The sequence below is a fragment of the Miniopterus schreibersii genome (assembly GCF_964146895.1).
Source record: "Miniopterus schreibersii genome assembly, chromosome: 6".
Taxonomy (NCBI): Eukaryota; Metazoa; Chordata; class Mammalia; order Chiroptera; family Miniopteridae; genus Miniopterus; species Miniopterus schreibersii.
The window spans coordinates 87620504-87647612 of NC_138107.1; the positions used below are offsets into that span (position 1 = coordinate 87620504).

Genomic DNA, 27109 nt, shown 5'->3' on the forward strand with positions numbered 1-27109 from the left:
CAGTTACCAACCGAGAGCGCGAGACCTTGGCTACTGAATATTCAGGGTATAAAAGCTTCTTTTTTATGAGCTTTGTGAGAAACTGCTTATTACAGATGCCATGAAGCGGCTGTGAGCCTGCTGTGACCACCACCATTGGTACCGATGACCGTTTGTGCCCGGCGCTGTTCAGATGATCCTTATATGTCCACGAATCGAAGCCTCACCCTCCGAGCGAGGTACCAGTACTATGCCCATTTTACAGTTGAGCAAACTGAGGCATAAAGAGATTAAGCGACTGTAAAGCAGGCCGATACCATATTTACTCCAGGCTCGTGAACAATGCTGTGTAGAAAACCAATGAAAGGGCAGTTTCTACGGAACGGATGGTCATGGGTCAGTGCCAACCAGCGTAGGAAGTCAGCAAAGTTCTTCAGTGCCCTCGGCTGCTGCATCCCTGCCCTCCTCCCAAACTACATCCCCGACTCTGGAATCTTTTAAAAACGTGGGATAAAACCCACAGGCTCTGTCGTTGACCTGCATGAATCTGGGGAGGGGGAGTGAGAGTATCTTGAGGCAGAGGTCAGGCATAAGCAGGGAGGGGAGAGAGGAAGACCACCCCACAGGGCCTTGTGCACTTACAGAGAGGCAAGTGCGTCCTGACCGCTACTGGGGACGAGGGGAGAGTGTGGTCGGGGCGGAGGTGGCCCCGGCCCACCCGCAGGTGAGCAGGGGAGGGTGCTGGGCAACAGTCCGAGCCCAGGCTCTGGGGCAGGTGGGCCCAGGCCCAAAACCCGCCTCCACTGCCCGCAGCTGCCGCGAGGCCCCGGGGAGCCGCCTCCCTGCTCGGAGCGGCACGTTCCTCGCTTCGGTTTCGGGAGGACGCCACTTGCCGCCTCGCGCTCCGGCGAGGATTAAGGTGCATCACATACACGAGCTTCTCGCTCAGCGGGCGCCCCGGAGCGGGAGGGATGTGGAAGGAGCTGTTCCAGCAGCTCGGCGGGTGTGTTCTCCTGCCCGAGGCGAACGCCGGGTGCACTGCAAACCGCACACGGATCTCCCGCAGGAAGGAGATGAGGTCACCGAAGACCTGGACGCTATTTGCAATAATAAATCAGTTCCAAGTGGGGAGGAGAAGGGTGGGGTGCTGTTGGAGCGCAGACTGTTGAGTAACTTACTCATGTCCTACTGCAGATTTTTATCTTTTTGAAAAGATATAAAGAGCCAATGCTCATGAACTTTATTCTTTGCTAGATACTGTGTTCTTTAAAAAAAAATTATTGATTTTAGAGAGAGGAAGGGAGAGAGAGAGAGAGAGAGAAACATCCCTGAGAGAGAACCATCAAGTGGCTGCCTCCTGCACGCCCCCTACTAGGAATTGAACCCGCAACCCAGGCATGTGCCCTGACCGGGAGTTGAACCTGTGACCTCTTGTGCACGGGACAATGCTCAACCACTGAGCCCCGCCGGCCAGGGCGACGTTGTGTCCTTTAAATCGGTTTTCTAGTTCATTCTCACAACGCATGGGTAAGGACCATTTTATCCTACAAACCCTTTGCTGTCACTGAGCTAAGCTTTTTTACGTATCTTAACTCATTTAATTGTCCCAACGACCCCAAGAGGTAGGGGCTTAATTACCCCCATTTAAGGGGCGTGTGCAGGTCAGCGGACCGGCGCAGCACAGGAGAGTCGAGCTGGGCTCCTGGCAGGGGCTCTGCGCGGGCTCTGCTCCGGGAGCCACTCCACTTCCGCTGAAGGTCATGCCACAAGCAGTCCAGCCCCACGGAACAAAGTACTGCAATTGCTCTATTTTAGAAACGATTGTAAACACCATTCACCGCACCGCAGGGCGGCTGCCGTGGAAAGTCAAATGCGAGATTTCTGTTAGAATCCGCTGTCAGGAAAGCTCGTGTCCCCCAGGGAATCCGTAGGCTGCAATCTGACCGTGGTAATGATGTCACTGGCCGGGCCTCCTTTCTGCCTGGATCACCAAGGTGTCCTGGGCTTAATTAGAGCTTTGCTGAGGTCTCTGTGGCTGGTATAACTCCTGCTTGATCCATAATCTGGATTTTCCACCTTCACTTAGGTTGTATTACTATTTTATCATGTTTATTCCAGTAGTGCAAAAAATATCAATACTATTTTAAGGCCACAGCAATAACACAGATGCAGAAATAGAGGGTGTGACTGTTCATGTTTTAAGATGTCAAAAAGCTCTAAGATGATCAGTAAATTAGATGTTTGAAGAAAGATTCGAAGCGTCTCCAAGGCTGGCAGAATGGGCCCCAAATGACTAGATACATTCAATGAGCATGGTGGGAAATCACGAACACGGTTATCTCACGGGGAGCTGTGCCAGGCTGCCTTCCTGGGGACGGGCCCAGGGGCGGGGCAGGACAGGATCCCCAGGGACCAGTCAGGGACTTTCCCGGCGGGCAGCCCCCTGCTGGGCACCCTTTCTTCCCATCCCTGAGAGTCACTGAACTGAGCAGTGAGCCAGGGAGGGGTGGTCACAGCCCCAGGGGTGCGGGACGGAGAAGGGCAGAGGCCCCTTCCTTCGCTCCACAGGCACCGACTGAGCTGCCGTCCTAGTCGGGAGTTAACAGCAGTGAACGGGACAGACGTCAGAGACCATCCACCCACATCACCTGCAAACACGGTGGAAGCTGAAAGTTAGCTCCCTAATTAACGAATCCAGCAACAAATGCTTTTTAAACAACTGCTCTGTGCCAGTCACCGTGCGGGAATCAGTGGACGTCTCGGGGTTGAGGGCAAGAGGGACACGCAGAGTCAGTCAAGGACAACTGGGCTGGCGGAGCGGGAGCCAGTGAGTCTCGGGCGGCTCCCAGCAGCGGGCGCTCGGTAACAGGGTGTAAGTGCATGTGCATTACCATGCATTGAACTCTTTTTAGATAAGTCTGACAGGGGCGCCAAAAATGCTAACTCAGCTGTAGCCCGCGCCAGTGGTCTGCAGTGAGGGAGGGGCCAGTGTGGGGAGCCACGTTTTAAGGGACACTGAGGAAGTGTGGCCCCTTCAGGCCACGGGAGCCAGGAGCAGCAGTCGGGATGCCGCTGGAAGGGCAGAAGCTAGGGTGGCAGAGAGAGGGACCGGGGAGCAGGCCAGTGTCGCACAGGACAGCTCAACTAACTCAGGCCAGGCCAGGGGTCTAGTGGAAGAAGGAACTTCTTAAATCCCACCCTTAAAACCACAGGTCTTCCGAATGAGCCAACCTTCCTGCCACTTCTCTGGATGCCCGCTATAAAGGAAGGTGTGCGGGGCTGGTCCAGGGATGTGGGGGGCTCGAGGGCTGACTTTAAGTTCCCTCTCCCCCTGAGGGTCTGTGGGGCCAAGAGGATCCTGTCTAGGCGTGAGAGGATTTTGTCAGGGTACCGTGGGGCTTGGCACCGGAAGGCTATTGAAGGGCATTACGCATATGGCTGCCCCCACTGACCTGACTCAATCCTTTAAGGTCACCGGAGGGTGACCACCACCAACGATAATCTGCCATCTCTTCTGCTCGCTGGCACCCCACCCCTCAGGCCGCTGGGGCAGGTTCTGGGGGCTGCTGGGCACAGGTAAGAAGCCCCTCTAGCCCATGGCTGCCAGGAAGGCATCTTTCTCGCAAGCTCCCCCACGCCTCCCTCCTTTGCCTGTTCTGTCTTTCCTCTCTGCTCCTAATGGTACAAGGTGCAGTCGATGTGTTCTGACCCCTTAATCCCATGTTAGGTGGGAAATCATCTTTTCTTAGGGCCGTCTTCATACTCACTGCAGCCTCCTCACACCACGCCGTGAACTGTATTTTCACAGTAGGTTTCCACCTGGGGCTGGATTTCCTTCCTCCTGCCCCCCGCCCTGGGCGACCCCCCATCCTGGGCGACCCCCTTGACTTGGTCTTTCATCTCTGTAAATTGTGTGCAAAACACAGACCCGGGGGACAAACAGGTGCTCAGTACACACGAGCGGACAAACTGAGTGACCTGCCTCTTCTGGCTGGAGAAGGCCTTTCTATGGCCTTATCTCCAGGTAGTGACGTTTCTGATAAAACGTATCCATGGAAACGCTTCACTCACAGAAGTATTACACGTGAGGCATAAAAGCAGGGCCCCCTTTTTTTGGAGCGCCACACAGACTAATAACTGTTAGTTTGCAATCACAGACTACAAAAGAAATGATTGCGCGGGGATCTCAGACCCAGGTGCTAATTCAATAGCAGAGAACGCGCCATCCTCGCAGCCTCGCTCCCGCCGCCGGGGCTGCCGTGTCGCGGCTTCTGAATGCGCTGAAATCAGCGTGGAGACCTTCTGTTATTCTGCAGGCTCACAGGGAGAGATAAAGCCCCAAGGTCACGGGGCACAGACTTCTACCTCGGGCAGGACAGGACAGAAAGCCACCTGTGGTCCTCCGTGCTTAAGAAACCCTTACACATGATTAAAAATTCTCCCCGCCGTCCTGTACGACTATTTCCATTCCCTGTGCCCTTGGTGGAGCAAGAGGCCTGGTGGGCATCGTCCCCCAGATGCCCTTTAACACCCCGAGCAAACCCCTCGGGCTTGCCTTCCCTCAGAATTCGTACACCCAGGTCCTCAAGCCCGTCCACAAAGAGTAATTTTGCAACCCTGCAATCTCTGTCATCATTTCTGTCACTCTCTGCTGAATCGTTTCCAATTCATCTACATCCCGCTTAACTATTTTTGCCCCAAATTAAACTCCGGGGTGGTGCAGGATGGACCAGCGCTAAGAGGAGGAGAGGGTCACGGTTCCAGGGGCAGGACTCCACAGGGGACATCGCAGGGCTCTGGCATCACCAGTTTGGTAAGAAACGCACCAGAGCTGGCTCAGCAACTGTTCCTTGTCTCTCGGCAACCTGATGCTCTGGGCCTTTCTCATCAACGCTCAAGAAAGTTTCAGACCTAATATTAGCCGCCTGTCTTTTCAGAACGAAAATGACCTTTCTAGGAGACCGGGAAGAATGGCAGAGCCTCAGAAAGAGAGGCAGCCAGCTCGAGGGCCCGTGGAGCCTGGCAGGAGCCCGAGGTGGATGGCGGGCGGGCTGGGGCGGGAGGAAGGTGGCACAAGTGCCTGCGCTGTTAAAGGAGGGACCATCCCGCCACCTTTGTCTAATGTTTTCATTCGAGAACGTCCATCCAGCGTAGCAAGACCTCTTTTTTTTTTTAAAGAGAAGCTATAAACCTATATTTTATAGTTAAATATCCCAATTAAAAAAGGCAATTAATTTTTAAAAGTTAAGCCACTGTGCGCCCGACGCTGCGCGGGCCCCGGGAGGCAGACCCGAGGGCCGGGGCTGGCCGCGGGCTCCCGCATTCATCGCCTCCCCGGATCCGGTTCCTCCACCTCCCTGGCTGTTTGGGTGAGAAATTTCTGAAGACGCCCGCACCACTGAGAGGCAGCCTCTTTCCATGTAAATACCTTCATAAAATCGTGTTTCAAAAGGAGGTTTTAAAGGGAAGGGAGTTACACCCTTCACTCCCTGGCGGTGGAATTCCGAATGCGGTGGCCGTTAAAAGTGACGACGTCGGCGGAGAGGAGCCGTCCTTGTGTGCTGTCACGAGTCGCCATCGTGGGCGAGACGTCGTGGAGTGTGGCCGTGGCTGCACCCGCCACGTCTAGTTGGCGAGTGCGAGGCCCACGCAAGGAGCAGGGAACACTGCGGAGGCGGGCGGCCTGTGCTCGGAATTCCAATTTTCAGGCCCAGCAGGCTCCGCTCATCGAGGAAGCTGGCCTGGGGTGGAGCTCCCGGCGAGGGGGGCAATTTAACCGAACGCTTTGCCCTAATTACACGGCGCGGCATCCAGGGACCCAGGGGAGCGAACAGGGTTAAAGTGCCACTTAACATTTCTGATAACTTTTAAGAAAATAATAGTAGGTCAAACCTTTATATTTTTCGTCTCCCTAAAAGCAGAGGACAGAGGGTCTAATCCTGTGTCGTTTGGGTTAAATATCCTGGGGGGAGACTCTTCTCCATGGGAGGTGGGCTGAGACTGGGCACCTCCCTCTGGGGCCGCTGTTTTAGGACAGGGCGCTGGCAGTGCCCGGTCTGGACAAAGGAAAGAGAGCTTGTTGTATCCAAGAGGCCAGTGCAGACCCGCGTTTTCTCTGCTGACCGGGAAAACGCTATTTTTAAAGAGGCCACAGATCCTTTGTTTGCTGCAGAAAAGGGGGGGATCTCTTAGGATGATGGACACAATCTGTAGCAAAGGAGTTTATCTTAGAATTTGATAAGACATTTCTCACCTAGGGATAAACGGCGGCACTGTTTACCAGGACGGAGAATAAACGTTCTCTGTAGAGATTTTAAGAGCAGATGGGACAAGCCCCGGAGACCCCGGCCTGCGAGGCGTGAGCCATTGCGCAGGGCAGTCTGACAGGCTGGGCTGGACGCGAAAGCAAATGGGCACAGACCAGACTCCCCTTTTTCTGCATCTGTACAGTTCAGATGATTTAAACTTTGGTGGTACTTGGTAGCTACCAATTTTCCCTCCCAATGGAATACAAGCTCCACGAGGCTTAGGATTGTTGACTTCAACTGGAAACAGGTCCCTTTATCTCTAGACTCCTGGGCAACTGGCCATGAGGCCAAAGAAAACAGTAATTATGAAGGAGCAGGAAAGTAAAGCATCTCTCGTGGGCTCTGGAGCCACACCCGACACACTTGCTATTCCTGAGAGGGGCACGAGTCCGTGACAACCGACTGGACACATCAGGAAATACGGTCACACTGTCACCAACCTATTCAGGAACCCCAAGCCCTCATGACATGAGCCAATGACAGTGCAGACCTGCCCAAGTGACCGGGCAGTTCTTTAAAAGGGCATCACTAAAGGGCAGCTTTCCCAGCCAGGGGTCAGGGTGGCAACGACAGCCCGGGCAGCCTGTTGCCAGGTTACCGTGGGACACGAGTGGCAGATGGGTTGATCTTGAAAAAAACAACAACCTGCCAACTGGTGCGGGACGTATTCGCCTGGGAGCAGAATGTCTCACTTTAGCAGCGACAGCTCCCGCAGGGCCACTCATTAGGTCCCCGGAAAGGCCGGGGCTCGCAGCGACGGTGCAGCTGGAGCTCACGGCTCTATTTCCCCAGCGCACACGCACACACACATGGGACATCCCGCCAGGGCGCACACTCTTGTGAAGGGCCACTGTGCTGGAATGAGGTCACAGCCCGATGGCAAGAAGAAAACAAGCTCACTGAACGTTCTCAGCATCAGCCTGGACATGGAGCAGGAGCCGCAAAGGACAGTGCTGCAAAAACGGTGCGAGGCGCAGTTTAATCAGCTGCTGGGACAAAACACACTCGGACTAAAAGCTCTTGGAAAGCGGCACACACGATACACTAGCGCATTTCACACCAGACAAGGGGTTGAAAACGGCTGTAAGGGAAGGAGCGGGCGTTGGAATGAACCCCGCGAAGGTCAGACGAAGGCAGACACGCATTTGTCCGGAGGGAGACTCAGCGCAATAAGAAATGACTTCGACAACAGGCACTGCTCCTGAAATTCTCGCCAACAAAGAAACACTCGACAAGCCCCTGAAGGGCCGCCTAGTGGTAAGGGCGACGCACTCAATATGCCACTAAGGGCGCACTGCTTGTGGGTGGTGCTACCGGTGTCCTCGGGTTCACCACCCTGAGCGCGTCTGGCCGGGACGGTGGTTCCCAGTGAGACACTGCACAGGGTTTGTCGGGAACTCTGTACCCTAATAACCAGATAGCCTGGCTGGTGTTCCCACTTCGACAGCTGGGAGGTAATTATTCCACCTAGAAGGCCATGAATGATGCAGGCAGGTCAATGGGACCCTTCTTTACCACGCGCCTGGTCTCGTTGGAGCCCGGGGTGATGGGCGCTGGGGTTGGGGTATTCCCCGCTGTCAAGCCCCGGTGGCGCTGCTTTCTCCTTGCTTTCTCTTCGAATAGCTCTAGACTTTAAAAACAGTACCTGTGCAAATAATACTCCACCCGGCACGAGAACTCCAGGGGTGCTAGAGGCCGGCCAGCCTTCCCACCTCGCCTCCCCATCGCGGCCCCCGAGTTTCCTGCCCAGGCCCAGGCTGACTTCCACTCCCGGGAATGCAGACGGTCAGCGGTTTCCTCCGGGACTCGCGAAGATGAGCCCGCTGGTGGACAGGAAGGATGAACCGGCCGCCCGTGAGCTGTTACAGTCTCCGACTACGGCGGGGTACTCCCATTTGAGACGGAGACTCACGCTTTTTTGAAGTGGCCCTTTCTGCTCTGGTTTTTGAATGTTTACAACACACGTTTTCTAAGGCGAATGCAGGCCAGGAGGTAAACAGGGCGAGCGGTGCTCGAAGGATCGTGAGCTTGGAGTTCCTCTGGGACTTGTGGCTCCCACGGGGCCCTGCCGTCTGCGTCTTGGGGCTGCTGCTGCGGTTTTTAACTCCAGCAAGGCTCTCACCCCACCGCCCAGACACCGCAAAGCGAAGGCCGGGGAAGCTGTTTTACGGTGAGCGTGAGAGCTGGGTGTAGCTCCCAGATCTAGAGCAGGAAGCTGGGTCATCTCGGGCAAGTTATCGATCTTTGCTGACCTTTTGTTTCCTGCTCTATAAAATGGTGAAAACAATGCCTCACGGAGAGACTCCTCGAGGGGACAGTTGAAACAATGGATGAGCCGGCATTTTGTAAACCACGCAGGTCCACGAGAAGGAAGCTAATTCTGTAATGATTTGAGATGCTTACAGCTGGTGTGGGGGACACATGTTGGAGAGCCTGGGTCCAGGGGAAGGGGCTCACCTACTAGAGACTGGAGGAAACCTCTGTCACTGGGGTCTGGTTACAGGGGACCAGGGGAAGGGCAGGGCCGCACACCTAGCGAACTGCACAGTGGCCGAGCTCCTCCGTGCTGCTGTTGCCAGGGTGGCCACGAGGCTCCTGTAGGTCCCCTCACACCTGAAACCCAGGGGCTCCTGAGGTCCCAGGCGGGACTGGGCTTTGAGCTGAGACTTACGAGGCCCAAGCTCCAGTTAAGACGGACCAGGAGAAACATCGCAAGGTGCGTGGAAGAATTTCCACCCATGCCTGGCCTCCTTAACCAACTATGAAGGCAACGCCCCGCATCTCCAGGCTAGTCTCCAAACTGTGCTGTTAAAGCGACTGTACCGGTAAGTCCCATTTTTATTGTTTTTCTTTTGTCCAGCTTCATTGACCAAACACCTATTGTATGCGAGGTACTGAGGAGAGACATAAACATGCAACTACCTGTCTTCTTCGGCTGCCTTATGATATGTAATAATTATTATAGACTTAAAAATAAAAGGGCAGTGTCACCATACAGGGTCACCCATCGTTTCCTGTATTCTGGATTTCCTATGAGTTGTTATCCATGAGCATAATTTACACACAGGTACATTCATGGTCATCTAATTCCGTGGGGGCTCCTCATACGTCAACATCCCCTTCCGAGACGGTTCTCATTCCCGGGCACTTGGTGGTGGGATGCCTGGGCCATGCGCATCGGCATTTCCACATTTGAAGGAGGGTTATTTAAAAAGAGGGGTAAGTTGTGTTATTTCATTGGGAGCGATGTTTCCTTCTCTTACCATAATCAAGCAAACTCTCTCCAGCACTGATCTGCATGTTGAGTCAAGATCAAATGGAAAGATTCCATGGCCGTTGTCAGGGTTGCTAGACTTCTGCACACTCATCAGCTACGTGTAAATGAGATGACACCGGCTCACTGTTAGTTTTTGCCCTGGCAGGCCCTGGGGTTCCTCTAGTGCGGTTTTAGCTGATGGAAACCACCACTGTTTAAGCACAATCAGGTAGCTTAGGTAGATAGTGAAGAAAAAAGAGAAAAAAAAGAGCTAATGGCCTTCCACACACGCACAAAAAAAATTAATAACCTGATCATCCCTGGCAAAGGAGACAATTTTTTTCTCCCTCGAAGGCTGTGAGGTTCAACACTGCGTGATTTATCTCAATGACCTGCGAGTGCTGCGTGTAATTATTAAAAACAACCATTAACCGAGCTTTTAGGGATCCCCGCTGGTGCGGCCGATGGACCGCCAGCTCGTGCGGTGCCAGCTCACACGCCCGGGGCAGGGAGGGGCCCGCGCTCCAGAGCTGTGAGGCGGGGAGGGAAGGGGCAGAGACCCGATCCTTGAGCAGACTGTCCTTTCAGGGGGTGCACTTGCCACGGAGTTGACACTTTTGGGAAGTTGTTTGGGATCGTGGATATCATCCTAAAAATAGACCCGCAGGTTTAATAATTAGTTGTTTTTGCTTCATGAAGCAACACTCTGTTATCAAGATGACAGCAATGGCGTTGGTTTCAGTCTGAGGGAATCTGGAGCAAGTGGGTTTTGTTAACCGCTCAGGCAAGTCCTGCTCAGAACGAGTCCCGGCTGGGCGGCTGGAGAGAAGGGCCGCGAAGGCCCTCGTCACCCGGGAGCACGTTCTCGTGGTGAGGGTGGGGCCGCCAAAGGCCAGTCTGTGTGGCTCTGGCAGAGCTCCCCGTGACTGACGTATTCCACACAGGCCCACTCATTCCGACCGGCCTCTGCGGGATCTGGGAGCAGCAGGTCCACTAACAGTCACCACATTCTGTTACTCACGTGGCGACGTCACAGGGCATCGGAATGGCCGAGTCCCTTGGCTTTCATGGAATTCTGCTTCGGTGATGCCCCAGCCAGGAATAAAATGACGTCGTGAGTGGACACGGTTGGTACACAAATCTGTCGATGCGTATGACATGAGGCATGGAACTAACGCATGCCCGGTCATGGGGTCGGCCGCGTATTTGCTAGAGCTGTGAGAGGTGTGACTGGCGCAGGGAGCGGGCTGAACCCGGCCCGGGCCTCTCTGGATTACCTGCACGCCTTCCTGTGCAACGCCACGGTTGTTTCAGAGTAAAAAGTTACAGAATGAAATCCAGAGGACTGCGTGTCCTTGGGGAGACCGCAGTGGTAGAAGCTGGCGGCGCGGTGGCCTCGAGCTGGAGGGCGATTTGGCTGCTGGGAGGTGGCATATGAGTCTCCAGACAGCACAGATGAAGCCAGGGCCCCAGGACGGGCTGGTGGGGGACGCCCACTGGCAGCTGAGCACTGGGGCCTGGGCCTCTGGCTCCAGACAAAGTGAGGGATGAGAGCAGGACTCACGATGCCCCCGTGAGCAGCTTACTACCCCTTTGCCTCAACAGATCCACCCTGTGACCCGGGAACAGCACCCTGTCCCTCTCAAAGGCCCCGTGGCTGACCTATCTTTACAAATTACTAATGCCAAGACGAAACTGAGACGGAAACCTCTTGAATTAAGTCCTGATAAAATCCCCCGGAAATTCGATAGCACAGAGGAGTGCGCTGGAGACGCAGTGGCTGTCCTGAGATGCTTTCTCTGGAGCATAAAACGTGCTGTTTTTATATTTGAACAAAACCAGAATAAACTCTGCCCTAGGGGAAAGGAGACTGCTTCTCACTGTGTGCCCAGGACCAGCATTGCTGCTGTATTTTAACCGATGCAGATTTCCCTGAGTCCTACGACCGCAGCTTGTCATCACATAGCACCTCCAACACGCAAGCCCGACGCGGGAAGTGCTGGCGGACTGTCAACATGGCCCATTCGGAGGCCTGTCCCATCTTCGGATGACCAAGCCTCTCAGTTTCGTTACTGGGGCCCTAAAGGTCATGCCCATTGGAACCCAGGCGAGAGTTTGCTGCTCATTAGATGCTGCAGGACACACGTCCACGGCACACAATGGACACAGCTCGGGGTCCAGTCACTGCTCCTGCCGTTCTGGGGGCCAGTGAGCACACACTCAGCAGGACGGCCACGCGGCCAGGCATCCGATCTCGGGGGCTCCGTTCAAGCAGCACCTTGATTGAGGTGCTCAGCGGGGCGGGAAGGGCGTGGAGAGCAAGGCCTGATGTGGCACATTCGCCGGGTTCTCCTTGGAGAGGAGCTTTGTGAAAAATGGGGCTGGTTTCAGTGTGAGGTTTAATCGACTGTCTCCATGTTGGGCTGCCTCCCCGGGGCATTTAAAACATCCATTAATAGTGTGTTTGTGGTTGTCAGAATGTGCACTGTGAAGCTCAGGCTGCTTGAGGGCCGACTCTCCACAGGACAGCAGGACCCGGCCCGTAAGGGGCCGGAGAGAGGGGGGAGGATGGACCCGCGCTGCCTTGGTGACAAGTGGCCAGGACAAGCAAGGCGACGGATCAGTGAGATTTTCTATTAAATCAGGAAAAACATGACTCGCCCCTAACATCACCTCTGATGGCTTCTTAGACCAGCTGCTTCCCGACGCCCTGCTGGGGACAAATTGCTTTCCTGGCAGGACATGCGGATGCTCCTGCATTAATAGATGCGACCGGCAGCCGGGCCAGGCGCGGAGGCCCTCTAACATGAGCAAACCCGTCCTCCCGATTTAGGACCAGAGCGGGATGCCCCGGGGCACTGCCCCAGCTCCTGGAAGCACACGCCGTCGATCCTCTCGCGGTCCTCGGCTCCAGGAGGCTGGGATTCCTGGTGAACCGTCGGACCAGGGTTTACCACGGGGAGCGCAACGCAAAGGCGACGCGGCCCTATGCCATCGGAGGACATAACTGTCCGCTCACGCGGCTTCCACGTCTGCAGAGAACTGAGGCCCGGCTGAGAGAGCCCCTTCCCAGCCCAGGCCCGTCACGCCAACGCAACGGAAAGCCCCGCAGCCCCTAATAAACACAGGAGTGGGCGACGCGGGGGGCAGAGGTTGCACACTGAGGCCTGAGGACGTGTTAAAGTAAAAGGTAGCTTCCCATTCTAATTGTCGCCGTTATCTATCGAGCCTTGAAGCTGCGCGTGACAAAAACTAGTCCTTTTAATTTGCATCTCAGACCACCAGGCTATAGGAGAAAATATTCCCTGTTCTCAAGTTTTTTTTTTTTTACTCTAAACACACCATGTATTGGTTCATAGTTTAATCATAGTTTCTATTTTATTTTCACCACAGCAAGGATATGGCTGAGTCCAATGTACGTATTATGCGCAGATTATATTTTTGACAAGAATTCTCGTACAAATTGGCTTCGAGGATGACTTTCCCAATCTGGAGTTAACTACATTTTTATGAAAATTTTCAGCGCTCTCCACTGACACGCCGGTTTATTTTGCGTCGATACCGTTTCTCACTGATCATACTGAGAGGGATTCAGATACACAGTGGGAAGGAAATATACTGACACGTAAGAAAACACAAGCATGTCTCCTGTAGACAGACAGTCTCGATGGAGGCAGAGAAGGTGATGCAGAGGTGACCCCATCACCTGCAGTGCTCCCCACGGAGTCACTGTGCACGAGGCACGGGGCAAAACACCACACCGGTCGCGGCCGCGAGCTCTTCCTCGAAGACCCAGCTCTGCGGCGCGTCACAGGTCGTCCCTGTCGCGCTGCAGGTGCCCCCGTGGCTGACACTTGCCGCACAGCGGACAAGGTCCTGCCCGTCTCGCGTGTCCTCAGTGAGACAACAGGGCTGTCCACGCGCACTTGAGGGACGGAGCATCTGCCGCAGGCGGTGCTGGTGCGCTCCCCTCCGCCCCCCTCCTCTCCCTGCTCCTCCTCCGCTTTGCAAACTTTATACGCACATGGCGCTCACCGTCCCCAAAGCACTGTGAGGAAAGTCACCGGACATGGCCTCTCGGAAAAGTGAGCCGAGGAAGTAACAGCGCCCATGTCGCTCGGGAGTTTGGAGATAAAAAATTAAGTGCAATTCAGTCCGTTTATTTTTTTATTTTTTTTAAAAAACTGATTGCAGAGAGGGGAAGGGAGAGGGAGAGAGAGAGAGAAACATCATCAGTGATGAGAGACAAACATCACTGATCGGCTGCCTCCTGCACGCCCCCGACTGGGGATGGACCCCGCAACCTGGGCATGTGCCCTGACGGGGAATCGAACCGTGTTTTCCTGGATCCTAGGTCGATGCTCAACTGCTGGCCCGGCAGTGCATGAATTTTTAAAAAATGGTTCCTGTTTAGAAAGTTCTCATTAATTTTTTATTAAATATTTTTAATATAAAAAACCCTTTACGTATTTCCATTATTGCCCACCTAGTGAAAATAAAATAAAATAAAATAAAATAAGAAAACAGTAACAGCTCTTTATGCTTAGCACCTCTTTTACAGATGGGCTTGCGTGGGTTAAGTGACTTATCCAAGCAGACGCAGATAGGAAATGGCACAGTTGTTAAACAAAGTTGATTTTTTTTTCTCTCTCCACAATGCCACCAGGCCCAGAAAATCAATGAAACCAGCAACTGTTTCACTAACCATTGCCTTCAGACTTCATCAATGAGGAGCTGCCTCCTTGTTAGCTTTGCAGGTCAGAAACTTTATTTATTTTCAGCTCATCTCATTATATAAAGAACTCGAGATGACCAAATTACCTCTGGCCATAAAAGTAAAACAGAAAATGAAATCAAGGTAAAAGAAAATTCAATCGAAATAGCAGAAGGAAACCATATTTAGAGCTTGCGCCCAGAAATAAATTGTAAAGGCGGCAATCATTGCCACTAGGCGGGGAAACCCTCTGACGTAATTTTACATCATTCGTTCATTCGTTCATTCGCAAATACTTAGGAAGCTCCAGCCATGCACTTGGAACAGGGTATAATCTGCTTACAGAATTGGGCCAGATGAGTTGGAAACAGGGGGCACCCGTCTCTGGACCTGGCAGTTGGTGGCGCTGTGCCCTCAGGGGGAAGGGGCACCTTTTAATTCATAGCAAGATGCCGTGTGCTGGCCAGTCCTGCGGCCTCTGTCTGAAGACTGGGATGGGGGGGGGGGGGGCGACGATGATTTTTATAATTCATTTGCCCACAAGGGTCACTTACGTTTTAAAATCTGCTTTCAGGGGGTGGGTAAGACGACACCAACTCACAGAGCTCCTTGGCCGCCTTCTGTCCTTCCCTTAGACTCTACCTTCCCAGTCAGACTAAGCTGCTCAGGGAACCCCTTCCCCACCCCACCTCACCCCAGCTCTCCCATCTTTTTGATGACACCTGCGTCCGCGGAGCGGAGCGAGATTCTCTTTTCCTCCTGGGTCACCGAACCCGGGGGCTGCAGATCAGCTCCGGTGACAAGCCACCGTGTCACTGATCTTCAACGTGAGAATCCCTTATAAACACGCTTCCCTCTAATTTAGTCCCTAGAGATCTGGAATTAGCTTGAATAAGTTCTCCTAACCGGGGACAGTGTTTTACCCCTCAAAGTACCCCACGCGTCCTGGAGGCCTCCCACCCGCCCGGGGAGCGGAAGGATGGGCAGACGTCCGCCTGAGACGCCACCGAGAGAGGGGCTCCTGCCCTTCAAGGTTTCTCGCCGGTGACTTCACTTAGCGAATCATTCTATTTTGAGACAGGATTTTATTCTTATTGATATCTTCTAGTCTCCCCTTTTTGTTTATTCACAAACACTAGTCCGCTTCCTGGGTACAGGTGTCTCTTGATGAGTAGAAGGAACAGAATGTTCTGGGGCTGGGATGTCACACAGCTGTGAGTGTGCCCTGTGGCCCCTTGTTCCCTCCAGGACCCCCCATTCCATTGAAGAAGGTGGTCCCTTGACCCTTGGTTAGAACTGAGCATTCTGGAGCCCCCAGTTGTATCCGCTGGCACCCCAACATGAATGGGAAATAAGAGGGCCCCCGAGTCCTCACAGAGGAGTGATCCTAGAAACCATAGCAGGGCTCTGGGGTTTCTCTCTCCTGAGGCCCCAGGTGGCTCCGGGGCTGTGTCCAGACAGCGTTGCACGTGTAACCCAGCTGGCCCGGGACACACCAGCACACTGGCGTCTTTGCCTCTGGGAGTCTCCCAGGACATGCTATAAAAAGATCAATGGCCCTGAGACTCCAGCAGGAGAGCTTTGCACTTAGACACGGAGTAACTTCCCGTCGGGAAAGGTGATTAAACGCCGCCTCGGGAGATGGGCTAATTATCTAAGGACAGGCGACTCTTGGTCTTAAATGACTAGATGAAGTTCTGTGTGAGGGTAGGAGGCTGGACGGTGACTCCTGGGAATTAAAGCAAAACTGGAAGAAAAAAAAAAGGCAGATAAATGAGAACTTCCTTAAAACCTCGTACCGCAGGCCAGGGAAAACAGAGTGGGCTTGCTTGGCATCCGGAGCTACCTTAGGAGGCAGGAACCCCGCTTTGCTCCACTTAAATGATTTCTGTGTTAACAAGAAAATCCTTGTTGCGATCATCTTACCGTAGGAGGCCCGTATAACGTAGGTGCTGCTGTGTGTCAGTGTGGCCCACGTGCCGCACCACGGGGCCCCTTTGGGGTCCCTCCCCACACTCGAGTGTGTCTTCCTGTTCAAACTGACATATGTCAGCAGCAGCCTCACCACTGATAGCGGATTTGACCAGTAAGCTGTTTAAGGAAGATACCTGGGGCAGGAGGGGAGACCAGGGTGGGAGGAGGTTGGCCCACGGCTGTGTCTGGGTGATGAGTCCCTGTCTCTCCAGCAGCCTAACCTGGGAGCATAGATGGCAGGTCACAAGCTTGTCAATCACTCTGACAGTATCAGCAGAGGGTGTAGGGGGCCTCGAGTCTCCGAGATGAACGAGATCCCATTTTGCAGCTGGGGAAGCAGGTGCAGGGGACACTGAGTAGCTTACCTATGACCTCAGAGCTCTGGGATGGACAGAAGACTGGGCTCTCTTTCAAGTCACATCATCTCAGGTTCAAGCGATGAAACATTTAAACCTACACCTTTGAGCGAAGTGCTTACTCTACTTATACAATTGAGGCGGCTCGGTGTAAGCGAGGGCACTTTGAACGGGTGCATCCTAAGCATCGTCTTCTGCAACATGAGGCCCGAACAACATTTTCTAAATCGAGATGCAGATGTAAAAATTATCGGTGCAACTGATTTTTATCTCTAGTGAGAAACCTCCGCCAGAGTTAAATATTCTTTAACATGCCCTCCTCTCCCCGGCCCCTCAGTCCTGGTGGAAATGTGGACACGGTGCTGAGTCACCTGCCCCACGAGGAGGGCGACCGAAGCCTCCGTGGAGCAGGACTGCCCTCCCCGGTCAAGGTTTTCACGAGAGAGAAACGAGCTCCCGTCCAGCCGAGCCGTGCTGAGTGGGCCTGGGTCACACACCGCGGCGCCGATGTCTAAATAATACCATCGAGGGCACTGCCACCCGATCAGCTGGAGATAAACGAGGAGACGTGTTCACCACTATTACAGCCACAAGGGACACAGAAAATATTATGGGGCAGAATCTGCAGGCTGTTCTGTCTTCTGCTGGAAAGTCCTTGGCAATCAAGTAGCTCTTAGTCTGTTCTCTGCCCAAAGTCATTAGTGAATGTTCTCCTCGGGTCCCTTTGAAGGTAATGCCCACAAAGCAGTTAAGAGATATTGGCTGGAGAAGCGGAAAGTCCTGTTTGATGCGACGAAGCGAAGAGGAACTGTGTTCTCTCCCGTCACACGCCGCCCAGCAACAGAGCGGCGTTTGGCTGACTAACCGCGTTGCGCGGTCAAGCACGGAGGACCCCGTTCCCCCCGAAACAATCACCAGTAAGGGTCCCGGGAGTGGCGGCCTGGCTGAGACGCTCAGGGCCCTCTGCTGACCGGCGAATGAGGTCACCCCCTAAAGAGGAGGGGGCCTGAAGCCGGCGCAGATTCTCAGGGTGACCTGAGAGACGCGCCCGCGCTGGGCGGTGGCCGGGGGCTCGGGGCCGGGCTCCAGCCGCACGTGGTCCTGTCTGCAAAGGGCAGGGAAACAGCCTTCAGAGCAGGGCTCATGCTGGGCATTTTGTTAACTTTCTAGGGCAATTTGAGTCCCTGCTGATATCAGTAACATTTAAAATAATGCTTGAAATATTAAAAGCAAGTGTTTTATCTAAACCGTGCTTATTATTGAGGTTTAGGGCTTTTCTAAGATTTTACAAAAAAAAACAACGATCTTCAGGTTCTCTAGAACAACAAACTGACAACGCACAGGGCAGCTCGGCCTCCGGACACCGACGGCGAGGCCTTTTAAAAACCTGTTACATTCACAATGTGAGGCGTTTCCACGATCCCAGTGGGAAGTCCCGGATCAATAGATTCCGTCGAACAAAGATCTTACGTCTTTAATCCCGTCGCTCAGCTTTTCGTATTGATTCTTCGGCTCCGGCGCTTCACGCAGCGCCGTCCTCCTGCAGAAGCGCAGCTGGGTCTCCGCACCGGGCGTCTTGCGGGGGCCGGATGGGGACTTACCTCCCTGCCAGGCCAGGCGCCGGCCTCGGACCCGGCCGTGCGTTCTGCTCCGCGCCCATGAAGCCTTTAGGAGCGCGGCCCAACGGGGGCGCTGTCTGGGGGCTCCCTCCTCCTGGAGGCGCCCATTCCACCTGCCTCACACTCTTAAAAAACCCAGCAAGTAAAATTCCACCTTATTTCCGCAAAAGACGAACTCTGAGGGTGACCGACTCAGGATCTCTGCTTTTCTTATTTCCTCCGAGTAACCGGGCGGGACCAGCGTGGGGCCTGCAGACGTGAGCAATGAGGCTTCGGGGCCTCGGTGGGGGGTCCCTGGGACACTCCTGGCCAGTGGTTTGCTTGACTCCCTTAGGGAGAGGCGACACTCGGCGAGGGGAGCGAGCGGGTCCTGACGTGCAGGTGGCCGAGGGAATAGCTAATTCACTCCCTTTGCATCATGGACCTGCCAGCCCAGCGCTGCCGCGTGGAGAGGAACCGGGAAAAGCCACCAGACGGTAAACCCGCAGGCGCACCGCGTGGGGCGCGAACCCACAGGCCTGTGCCGGCGTTGCAGCTGCAACACCATTTCTCTCTGGGGACGGGAGGGCCTGCATCGGGACGGAGGGGGAACTGCTTTCTTTGTGGCCGGGTGGCCATAGGTGAGCTGGACAACGACGTCCTGGAGCTATCGGCTGGCGCTGTCTCGCCCGGAGGACGCCTTCTGTCTCCCGCTTCCTCTGACCCCGGCTCAGGGATGGGCGGATGGGCGAGGCCTGCACATTTGGCCCCTGCCTGACCTACGGGCTTGCGTCTTTTACTTCATTTTTCTCTTCTCCTTGAAAAATATTCTCAAATAAAATTAACTTGAAAAAATATCTTCTTCTCTGCCCGCAATATAAACTTCGAGATGGACAGGTGGACGGAGCCTGCGGCAGGCTCGGGGGCGCCGCCTCCCAGGGGCCCCCATCCGAGGGGGAGTGGGAGCCAAGGTCAGGCTGGGCCAGGTGGGACCCGCCGGGGGGCCTTCAGTGTCCAGTCCCAGGCTCCAGTCAGTGCTGGCTGAAGCGCTGAAAGCGAGGGTTTGAAGAGGCCCCTGGCAGAATCCTGGGGCTGTTGAGATGGGGAGCGGGGCAGGAGGGAGGCTGACTCGCCTTTCGGCATCTGGGGACACTCTGTTTCCATCTGTTCCAGGCCCTCGGCACCTCCAAGCAGGCAGCCTGTCTCTACCCAGGGAAAGCCCTGCTCCCTCCCAAGGGAACTGGTGGGACAGTTTAGAGATGTGGCCTCTTTCCATGGAAAGTTCGACACGCAGTGAGGAACGCCCGTCACTCTAGTACCGAGTGGCTGTTTGGTTCGGGCCACACCAAGGTCTAAATTCCATGGAAAATAGGTATAAACCCAAACAGGGAGGTAAACGAAGAGCGACAATAAAATACACGGCAAGGACATGGCTCCTAGAGCACAGGTGTGCGCAGAGGGGCGTCGGGATACACTGTCCTGTAAGTCAGGAGCGACCACAAACGTCCCGCGGGACATTTAAAGCATGCGACGCCTGACTGCTTAGTGAGGGGCCCTGCCCTCTCTTCCCTGAGACTGTCAAATAAAAAAACGACAAGAGCCAGCACCACAGCAGCCGCCCAGTGGGAATGAATCAACACGATACCTATTTTTTCGGTCAGATCGGCAAAACATGTAATACATATTTTTGGTGTGCCGCAGAATTTTAGTGATTCGTTTGTGTGCCATGAGATGAGAAAGGTCGAAGATCACTGCTTTGAACTGTTTAAAAATTAGGTGAAAGTGGAGACCCGCCGATTGGCATTCAGCTGTCGATGCTTTTGGTGACACGTTGCCACAGGACTTATTTTGAGGACATGAATTAGATTTCCCAGCAGACTTCGCTCCCGTTTTCCTTAAATGTGTCACTGAGCTAAGCGGGTGTCACAGGAGCGTGTGCTCCGTGCAAAGTCAATGCCTGAAAGAACGCCAAGCGGCCACCTGCGCCCCGCCCCTCCCAGGGACCGGAGTGCAGCTTCGCGGATCGTGTCCCTGCCCCTGGTCGCGGCCAGGGAAGCTCATGTCCTGCCGTGTCTAAGCTCCGAGAAACGCCGGCTTGTCCCCGAGACCGGGGACTCTGAGTCTGCAGACACTGCTCCCTCGGGCGCTGTCCTAGAACTTCCCGTGACTGCGATGCAAACGTCCTCTCTGCGTGGTCCCGCCCGCAGCTGGAAGCCACATGTGGCCATCGAGCGCTTGAAATGTGGCTACTGTGGCTGAGGAACCAAATTTCTAATTTTATTTCAATGGCCACTTGGGACACGTGGCTCCCGCGTTGGATGGAGCGTGTGGTAACCGCAGGATCAAGATAGACGCGCAGGAGCAACGTCACCTTCCGCAGAAGCCTGCCTTCCGAAGGCCTCTGAGCTCGCCTACAGCTGAGAGCTACGGCAGACTCTCCCTTCAACCGGCCACAAAACCGACTTCCTAACCCCTGTTCAAAGACATGGAGCTCACCACTTGGAAAGAGTATAATTGTTTCGTATTGCCTTTTATTTTGACAAAAATTAGCTGAAGACTAGTGACATGGACAGTGGCCTGTGTTGTTAGAAAATATATATTTCTGTTTCAAATCATGGAACACTTTCTAGGAACATTCACCAATTGATCAATGTTTTTCAGAGGAATGGTATGCACAGCTTATACGTCTGTGAACAGTTTCTTTAATTAAGATAAATAAAAAGCTTTCTATCTTTGCACTTCAAGCTGTATCACATGCAGGGACTCTAGTGAGACTTATTTCCAATCTGCAAATGAGCCAATCTTATAGCTTAAATTAGATTTTTGGACACATGTCAAGTAAACATGGAGCACATATTTTTTAACATTTCATAACATTAACTTTCTTTCTAAAATGCTTTTTGGTAAATAACATCTTGCATATCAAAAAGTAATGTGTCAACAAGATATGGTCCCCCTTCCTGTGTTGGACAGGCCAGGCGATGGAGGCAGCCAGATCCAGCCGGAGCAAATGAACGCTCACAAATCGTATCCCTCAAAATGAAAATACCTGTCCTTTCTGGTGTCTCTGAAAACATCACAATATAAACCACCTAAATCTGGAGCCTAGATTTTAATCTCTAGTCTTTTTTAAGAGAAGGGAGAAGTCAATATAGTTTTCAAATACTTCAGGTAATTTAATTATGTATATTTATCAAATTAAAATATCTTTAAAGAATAGGAACAGTAAACACTCTGTTTTTCCTTTTATTACTAAATACTGACCATCTGCTTGCTTTCTATTTCTGAGCTCCACATATTGAAAAACTGGACTCCCCATCTATTGATTAAGTCTTTAACTCAGTAATTAGTTATGTCTTTGAGTGAGAGACTAAGTGTCCCCATTTGTCTTCATCGACCCCTTTCCTATAGAGGGCCTGAAAATGAATCTCGCTGAACTAAAACCTTTAAGGATATCTTAATGCTATTGTTATAAGTAGCTTAAAAGCACTATTTTCAACAAAAACTTTCTTGTACAGAGCAGGCTGGGCCTCATACTTGCGTAGGTCCAGAACCAGGAGTGATGGGCCCTTTGTAACATCAGGTCCTATAGATTTGAAGACCCTCTTCAAGGGCAACCAAGCAAAGTACACACTTGGTTCTGGGGGCCTGTGTGAGTGGGGAGCCCGAGGCCCACGCTTCACTGGTCCCTGAGAAATCGGCCTGGGAGCTACTCACAGTATTCATTAAAGGAGGGAGTGACTATCAGAGGCCTTAAGAAATTCTATTTTGCCCAGCTAGTGTGGCTCAGTGGTTGAGCATTGACCTATGATCAGGAGATCGAGGTTCGATTCCCGGTCAGGGCACATGCCCGGGTTGTGGGCTCGACCCCCTAGTAGAGGGCATGCGGGAAGCAGCCCATCAGTGATGTTTGTCTCTCATCATTGATGTTTCTATCTCTTTCTCTCCCTCTCCCTTCCTCTCTCTGAATCAATAAAGATATGTTTTTTAAAAAAATAGAATTAAAATAAAAGAAATTCTATTTTATTTCCTTAACTAATGGCCAGTAATACGACTTTTAAAAAATCATTGGTTTTTATTTAAATATGTATTATTATTATTATTTTTGCAGTTGTTAAATCTTGTCCTTGGATTTCTCATTTAAGACAGAAAACTCTTCATCCAATTACTGGTATTATTTTAAGACATGATCTCCCAGACACACAATGTCCCCAACCACCACCCCGCGAGATGAAGATGTTTTATTACAGGAAATTCACAAGGTCCGACTGCCACAGCTTTCCAGTCCCCGGGTCACTGAGTATACTGTAGTCCATATTTCGCTGCTGTTTTCCAGTGTTAAGCATGTCAACATTTTACTTTGGAGCCATAAATGTGAGCGAGAGAGTTCTGATAAATAGCAATAAGCAGAGAAAAGAACAGAGCGTAACATGAATTCCGTAGGAAATCAATTAATACTTTTACAAGCAGGAGTAAAAATATGATCAAAGGTTGGCAGAGAGCGAGTCAGGCAACTTGATCCCCAGATATTTTCTCCACTGAGCTCTGCCGATTGCTGTAAGAATGTTCTGTGCTGTGTCAGAACTAAACTCTCCTTGCTCCCAACGCTGAGACTTTTATGTATCAGAATGTACAAAACTCTCTATTTGGCCCTGCGGCCTGTTGTAGGGAACCTAAACTCTTTAACTTTCACAGTGCTTTCTGGTTCCTAACTGAATTTTCGTGGATCTCAGAACTTAGTACATTTTGGTATTCTGAATTACATATTATTATATGTGCATATAAAACCCTGTATATTGTATAAGTACATAAAGGTATTTAAATGTTTTTTGAAGAGGTTCTTGCTGAGGCAAGGTAAGCAATTCTAGTACTGGATAAATGGTAATTAATATTTGAAAATGAAAGTGATAGTGCTTTCATATTACTCTACATTGTTAAGATTCACCCATCCATCCATCCATTCGTTCAGTGAATGCTGAACCCCCACTACATGAATTTAATGAAGACCTTCACACGTCTGTCAGACCTGTCCTAGATGGGCCCACATTATCATTTACATAGAAATCCCGTTTCATTGATTACTAATACACACTGCTCCCCAAGTAACAGTTAAGCCTAGTGACATAGTAGAGCCCAGGACCGGGTAATCCAGTTTCCAAAGGACATGACCAGATGCTTGAATGAGAGACTCACAAATACTAACCTGAGCACCTATTTTAAAGAAGCCAAAGACGGTCACAATGCTGACGTCTGTTTCTTCAGATGGAAACTAGATACACCAGCAATCACGGGTGTGGGGACCACCCAGGCGCGTGGTGGGGCCTGACTGACCAGCAGATTAGAAACATACAAGCCTGGGCACCCACATGGGCGTGTCTCAGCTCTGAGAGTGGGTGTCCATGGGCCTCTCACAGAGACTTCTAGGGCTTAATATTTAAGTTCCTCGAACGACAGGGAATTTGGTTCTTAACCTTTACATATGAGATACATACGTCAAGCATTTACATGTGAGATACATACATCAAGCATATTGCCATATGATAAGAGTTGTACTTTTTGGATCTCTTGATAGTTGGGGGAAAATGAAGCTCGGTGGATGCGCAGGTATCTTACAGTCAACCTGTGAACTACGGCCGAGAACCACGGAGGCTAATGGGAGCTGGGCTTCTCCCACGTCCAGGACTCTGTGATCCCGCCACAGCTTTGCTACCCACGACTCCCCTTGAACACCGTGCGGGACGAGGGGCTCGCTCCTCCCCGAGGCAGCCCGTTTTGCAGTTGTTGTCTACAGTGTCAGAGCAAACACGGAGCAGAGGTTCATCGTCTTCTGACGTCCACTTACTGGGACCTGCTCTGCTACGGAAACAGCAGTAACTAACCACGATGCCGTACACGCAGTGGCTTCCATCACCATCCTCAGCCCAGAAAAGACTGGCAGCTAACAGGATGCACAAGTCACAGCGAAACGGCGCACGTCGGGAAAAGCAGCCGAGGAAGAATAGGAAAGGAGAAGGTAGGAGGTTTCCTTCGAGGTGCATCTCCGTAACGCCGAGCGTGGGCCAGAGAGAGCCCACCCCGAGGCCCCCGGCTCCCAGAGGGGAACCTTGAGCTGCACGATTCCCAGTGTCCTCAAGGACAGCTTTCCCCAGGACGAGCAGAAGCGCTCCTGTTGCTAACATCAGCCTGGAACAGCCACACGGTTCCCACAGAAAAGTCCACTGGGACGTCCTAAACCACTTGCATCAGATTTCCCGTAAAATGACCGCGATATAAACAAAAGGCACTATGCCAAAGTGCTATGCAGGAAAAGCAGTTCTTGGAAGGGCTAAAATAGTGAGGCCTGGGAACCCAATTCCCTGCTGTAGATCTGCCTTGGTCCAGGGGTATATTCTAGATTCTAGAATATTTGGAAGGAAGGCTCAAACAAATGCCCCGTAAGTAATTTTCCATAAATATTGGGTGTTCTAGGGGAGCTTTTGATAAATATTAAGCTTTTGATTTAATAAATATACACTTAATGCCAGACACTGTTCTAAGCACTTTGTATCTGCTCCGCTATTTACTGTTTGTGGTAGTCTTATATATGCCACTATAACAGATTTTAAAGATGAGGCGGCCCAGACACAAAAACTAAGAGTCAGGATTTGAACTTAAAGACACCCAACCCTTCTTTAAAGCAAGTTGAACAACCGAATGCGGAAGATGGGCCCAAAAAACTCCCCACCGTATAAAGAAAGTTAAGATCTTTTTAAAAGATTTTTCATTGATTTTTTTAGAGAGAGACAGAGGAAGGGAGAGGGAGAGAGAAACATCGATCGGCTGCCTCCTGCACACCCCCTACCAGATCAAACCCACAACCCCAGGCACGCGCCCCAACAGGCAACCTTGGGGTGCACGGGCCAAGGCCCAACCAACTGAGCCACACCAGCCGGGGGGGAAGTTACGATCTTAAAATCCAGCTTTAGAGAATGAAACGGCAGTGGGCGATTAGCAGGAAGAAGCACACAATTTAGCTGTCAGTTGAAAATGGCTGTAACTCATTCTGAAGGAAAACACTCGCTAGTATTGTGATCCCGGGACTTGGCTGCCTGCTCAGGCCCCACACAGTCAGCATCGATCAGAGTCGGTGACGGCGGCTGAGGCTGGAAGGTGTGGTTTGATTTCCACAATTTCTAAGGCCGGTGCCCCTGCCTTGAGCTCGCAGGCCGACGCAATCGCAGTCATTGGTGCGGAGGTATTCCTTTCCGCTTAGGCACATGGTGTCTCGCTATTTTTCAGCTTCCACCTTGTGACAGATAGACAGCTTTACACAGGGCGACAGATGCCGACTTACGCTCAGGTGACTCACTGCGCTCAGCCCCAAATCAGGCCTGCAATCCGCCCCTGCCACCGACACCTATTTGCCCACAAAAGCCCTCGAGAAGTTGCCATGCAAAAAAAATGTTTTCCCATTAAATTCAATAGTCTTTTATAAGCAGATACAACTCTCTTCCTTTTCTGCCTGCATGAAATTTAATGTCAGCAGCATCACCCATTTGTCATTTCAATTTATAATGCAGTAAGCCTTTCGCCTCGGAGTCGCCCTCCCCTCAGCCCTGCGCCATCAGCTCGCAGCCAGATTGGGCCGAGGAGCCGGCTGGGCCGCGCTGGCCGACCTCTTAGAACAACCGCTTCCCATGTTTCTTACTCTGCTTCCCTGAGAGGCACCATTAGTTTTGCTCGTCTCTGTTTGGAATGATTTTTATGACACGATAGCATTTCCAGTTTTCCACATTAATCTTCATTTTATTTCTTGAAATACTTAGGCCAACAGCATTGCTAAGACATCGCCGAGGGGGGACTGCCTTCCCCCTTCACTCCCATCTACTGAAAGCCTTGGAAGAAATAATCAATTTCTGCTCTGAGTCAGCTGAGCACCGGAAGAAGCGTTTAAAAGACTGGCCTAGGGACTCACCAGGTCTTAGAGTCAACACTGCGAGAACTAATGAAAGCAGGCCACCTTTCCCCCCTCCAAAAAATAGACCTATCATCTATCTATCTATCTATCTATCTATCTATCTATCTATCTATCTATCTATCTATCATCTATCTATCATCTACCATCTATCTATCATCTATCTATCATCACATCTGGAATCCTTTGTATAGAAGTTTTACCTCTATTTCCTTATACATCAGTTTAAAGATATCTGAGTCCACGCGAGAATAAAGCACGTGTGTAACCCAAGCGGGTTAGCCGTAGCAAACAAACACATGCAACACCGACGCCGGGCGCCGCAGTACTCACCCCACAGCCCAGGCCGTCGCCCCCTTCGCATGTGACCTTCCGCTGCTGGGGCTCTGGGAGCAGCCCGGCCCCGCAGCCAGGGCCGGGGCACAGCACGCCGCCCATCTGCAGCACGCACTCCTCGGCGCCGTAGAGCTGGTACCGGTTGTACTGCAGAGAGAGAGAGAGTTTTAAAACGAGGGCACGTGTACTGGGGCGCTGTAGGCCAGGCCTGAACAGTCTGCGCACACGGCGTGGGCCTCCTAGCTAATCCGCCTCAGCGACAAATGGGGACGGGGTGGCTGGGGGTGGCCCGAGGTCCAGGCTCTCAGTTCCAGCTGGGAGCGCAGGTAAGAGAGGCATTTACTCTTTGTGCTTCTAGAAACTTGTCCTCAGAAAATAGATTTTGCAAAGTTTGGTGTTTTCGTTTTCGTTTGTTTGTTTTTTAATCCTCACTGAAGGATTTTTTCCCATTGCTTTTCAGAGAGAGTGGGAGAGGGAGAGAGAGAGAGAGGAACGTCCATGTGAGACAGACACATCAGCCGGCGGCCTCCCACACATGCCCCGACCAGGCCGGGGACTGAGCCTGCAACTGAGGGACATACCCTTGGCCGAACTCGAACCCAGGACCCTTCCGTTGGTGGGCAGACACTCTAAC

The 27109-nt window shown here is 52.3% G+C and overlaps 1 protein-coding gene across 5 annotated transcripts in view; it reads right to left on the reverse strand.

The window, feature by feature from the left end:
- PRKN (parkin RBR E3 ubiquitin protein ligase) overlaps positions 1-27109 on the reverse strand; it is a 618945-nt gene that overhangs the window by 70784 nt on the left and 521052 nt on the right. For all 5 annotated transcript variants that reach the window (XM_081141126.1, XM_081141124.1, XM_081141123.1 and 2 more), the window contains exon 9: positions 26473-26622. In XM_081141126.1, the coding sequence (XP_080997252.1) occupies positions 26473-26622 (150 nt within the window). The remainder of the gene's footprint in view (positions 1-26472; positions 26623-27109) is intronic.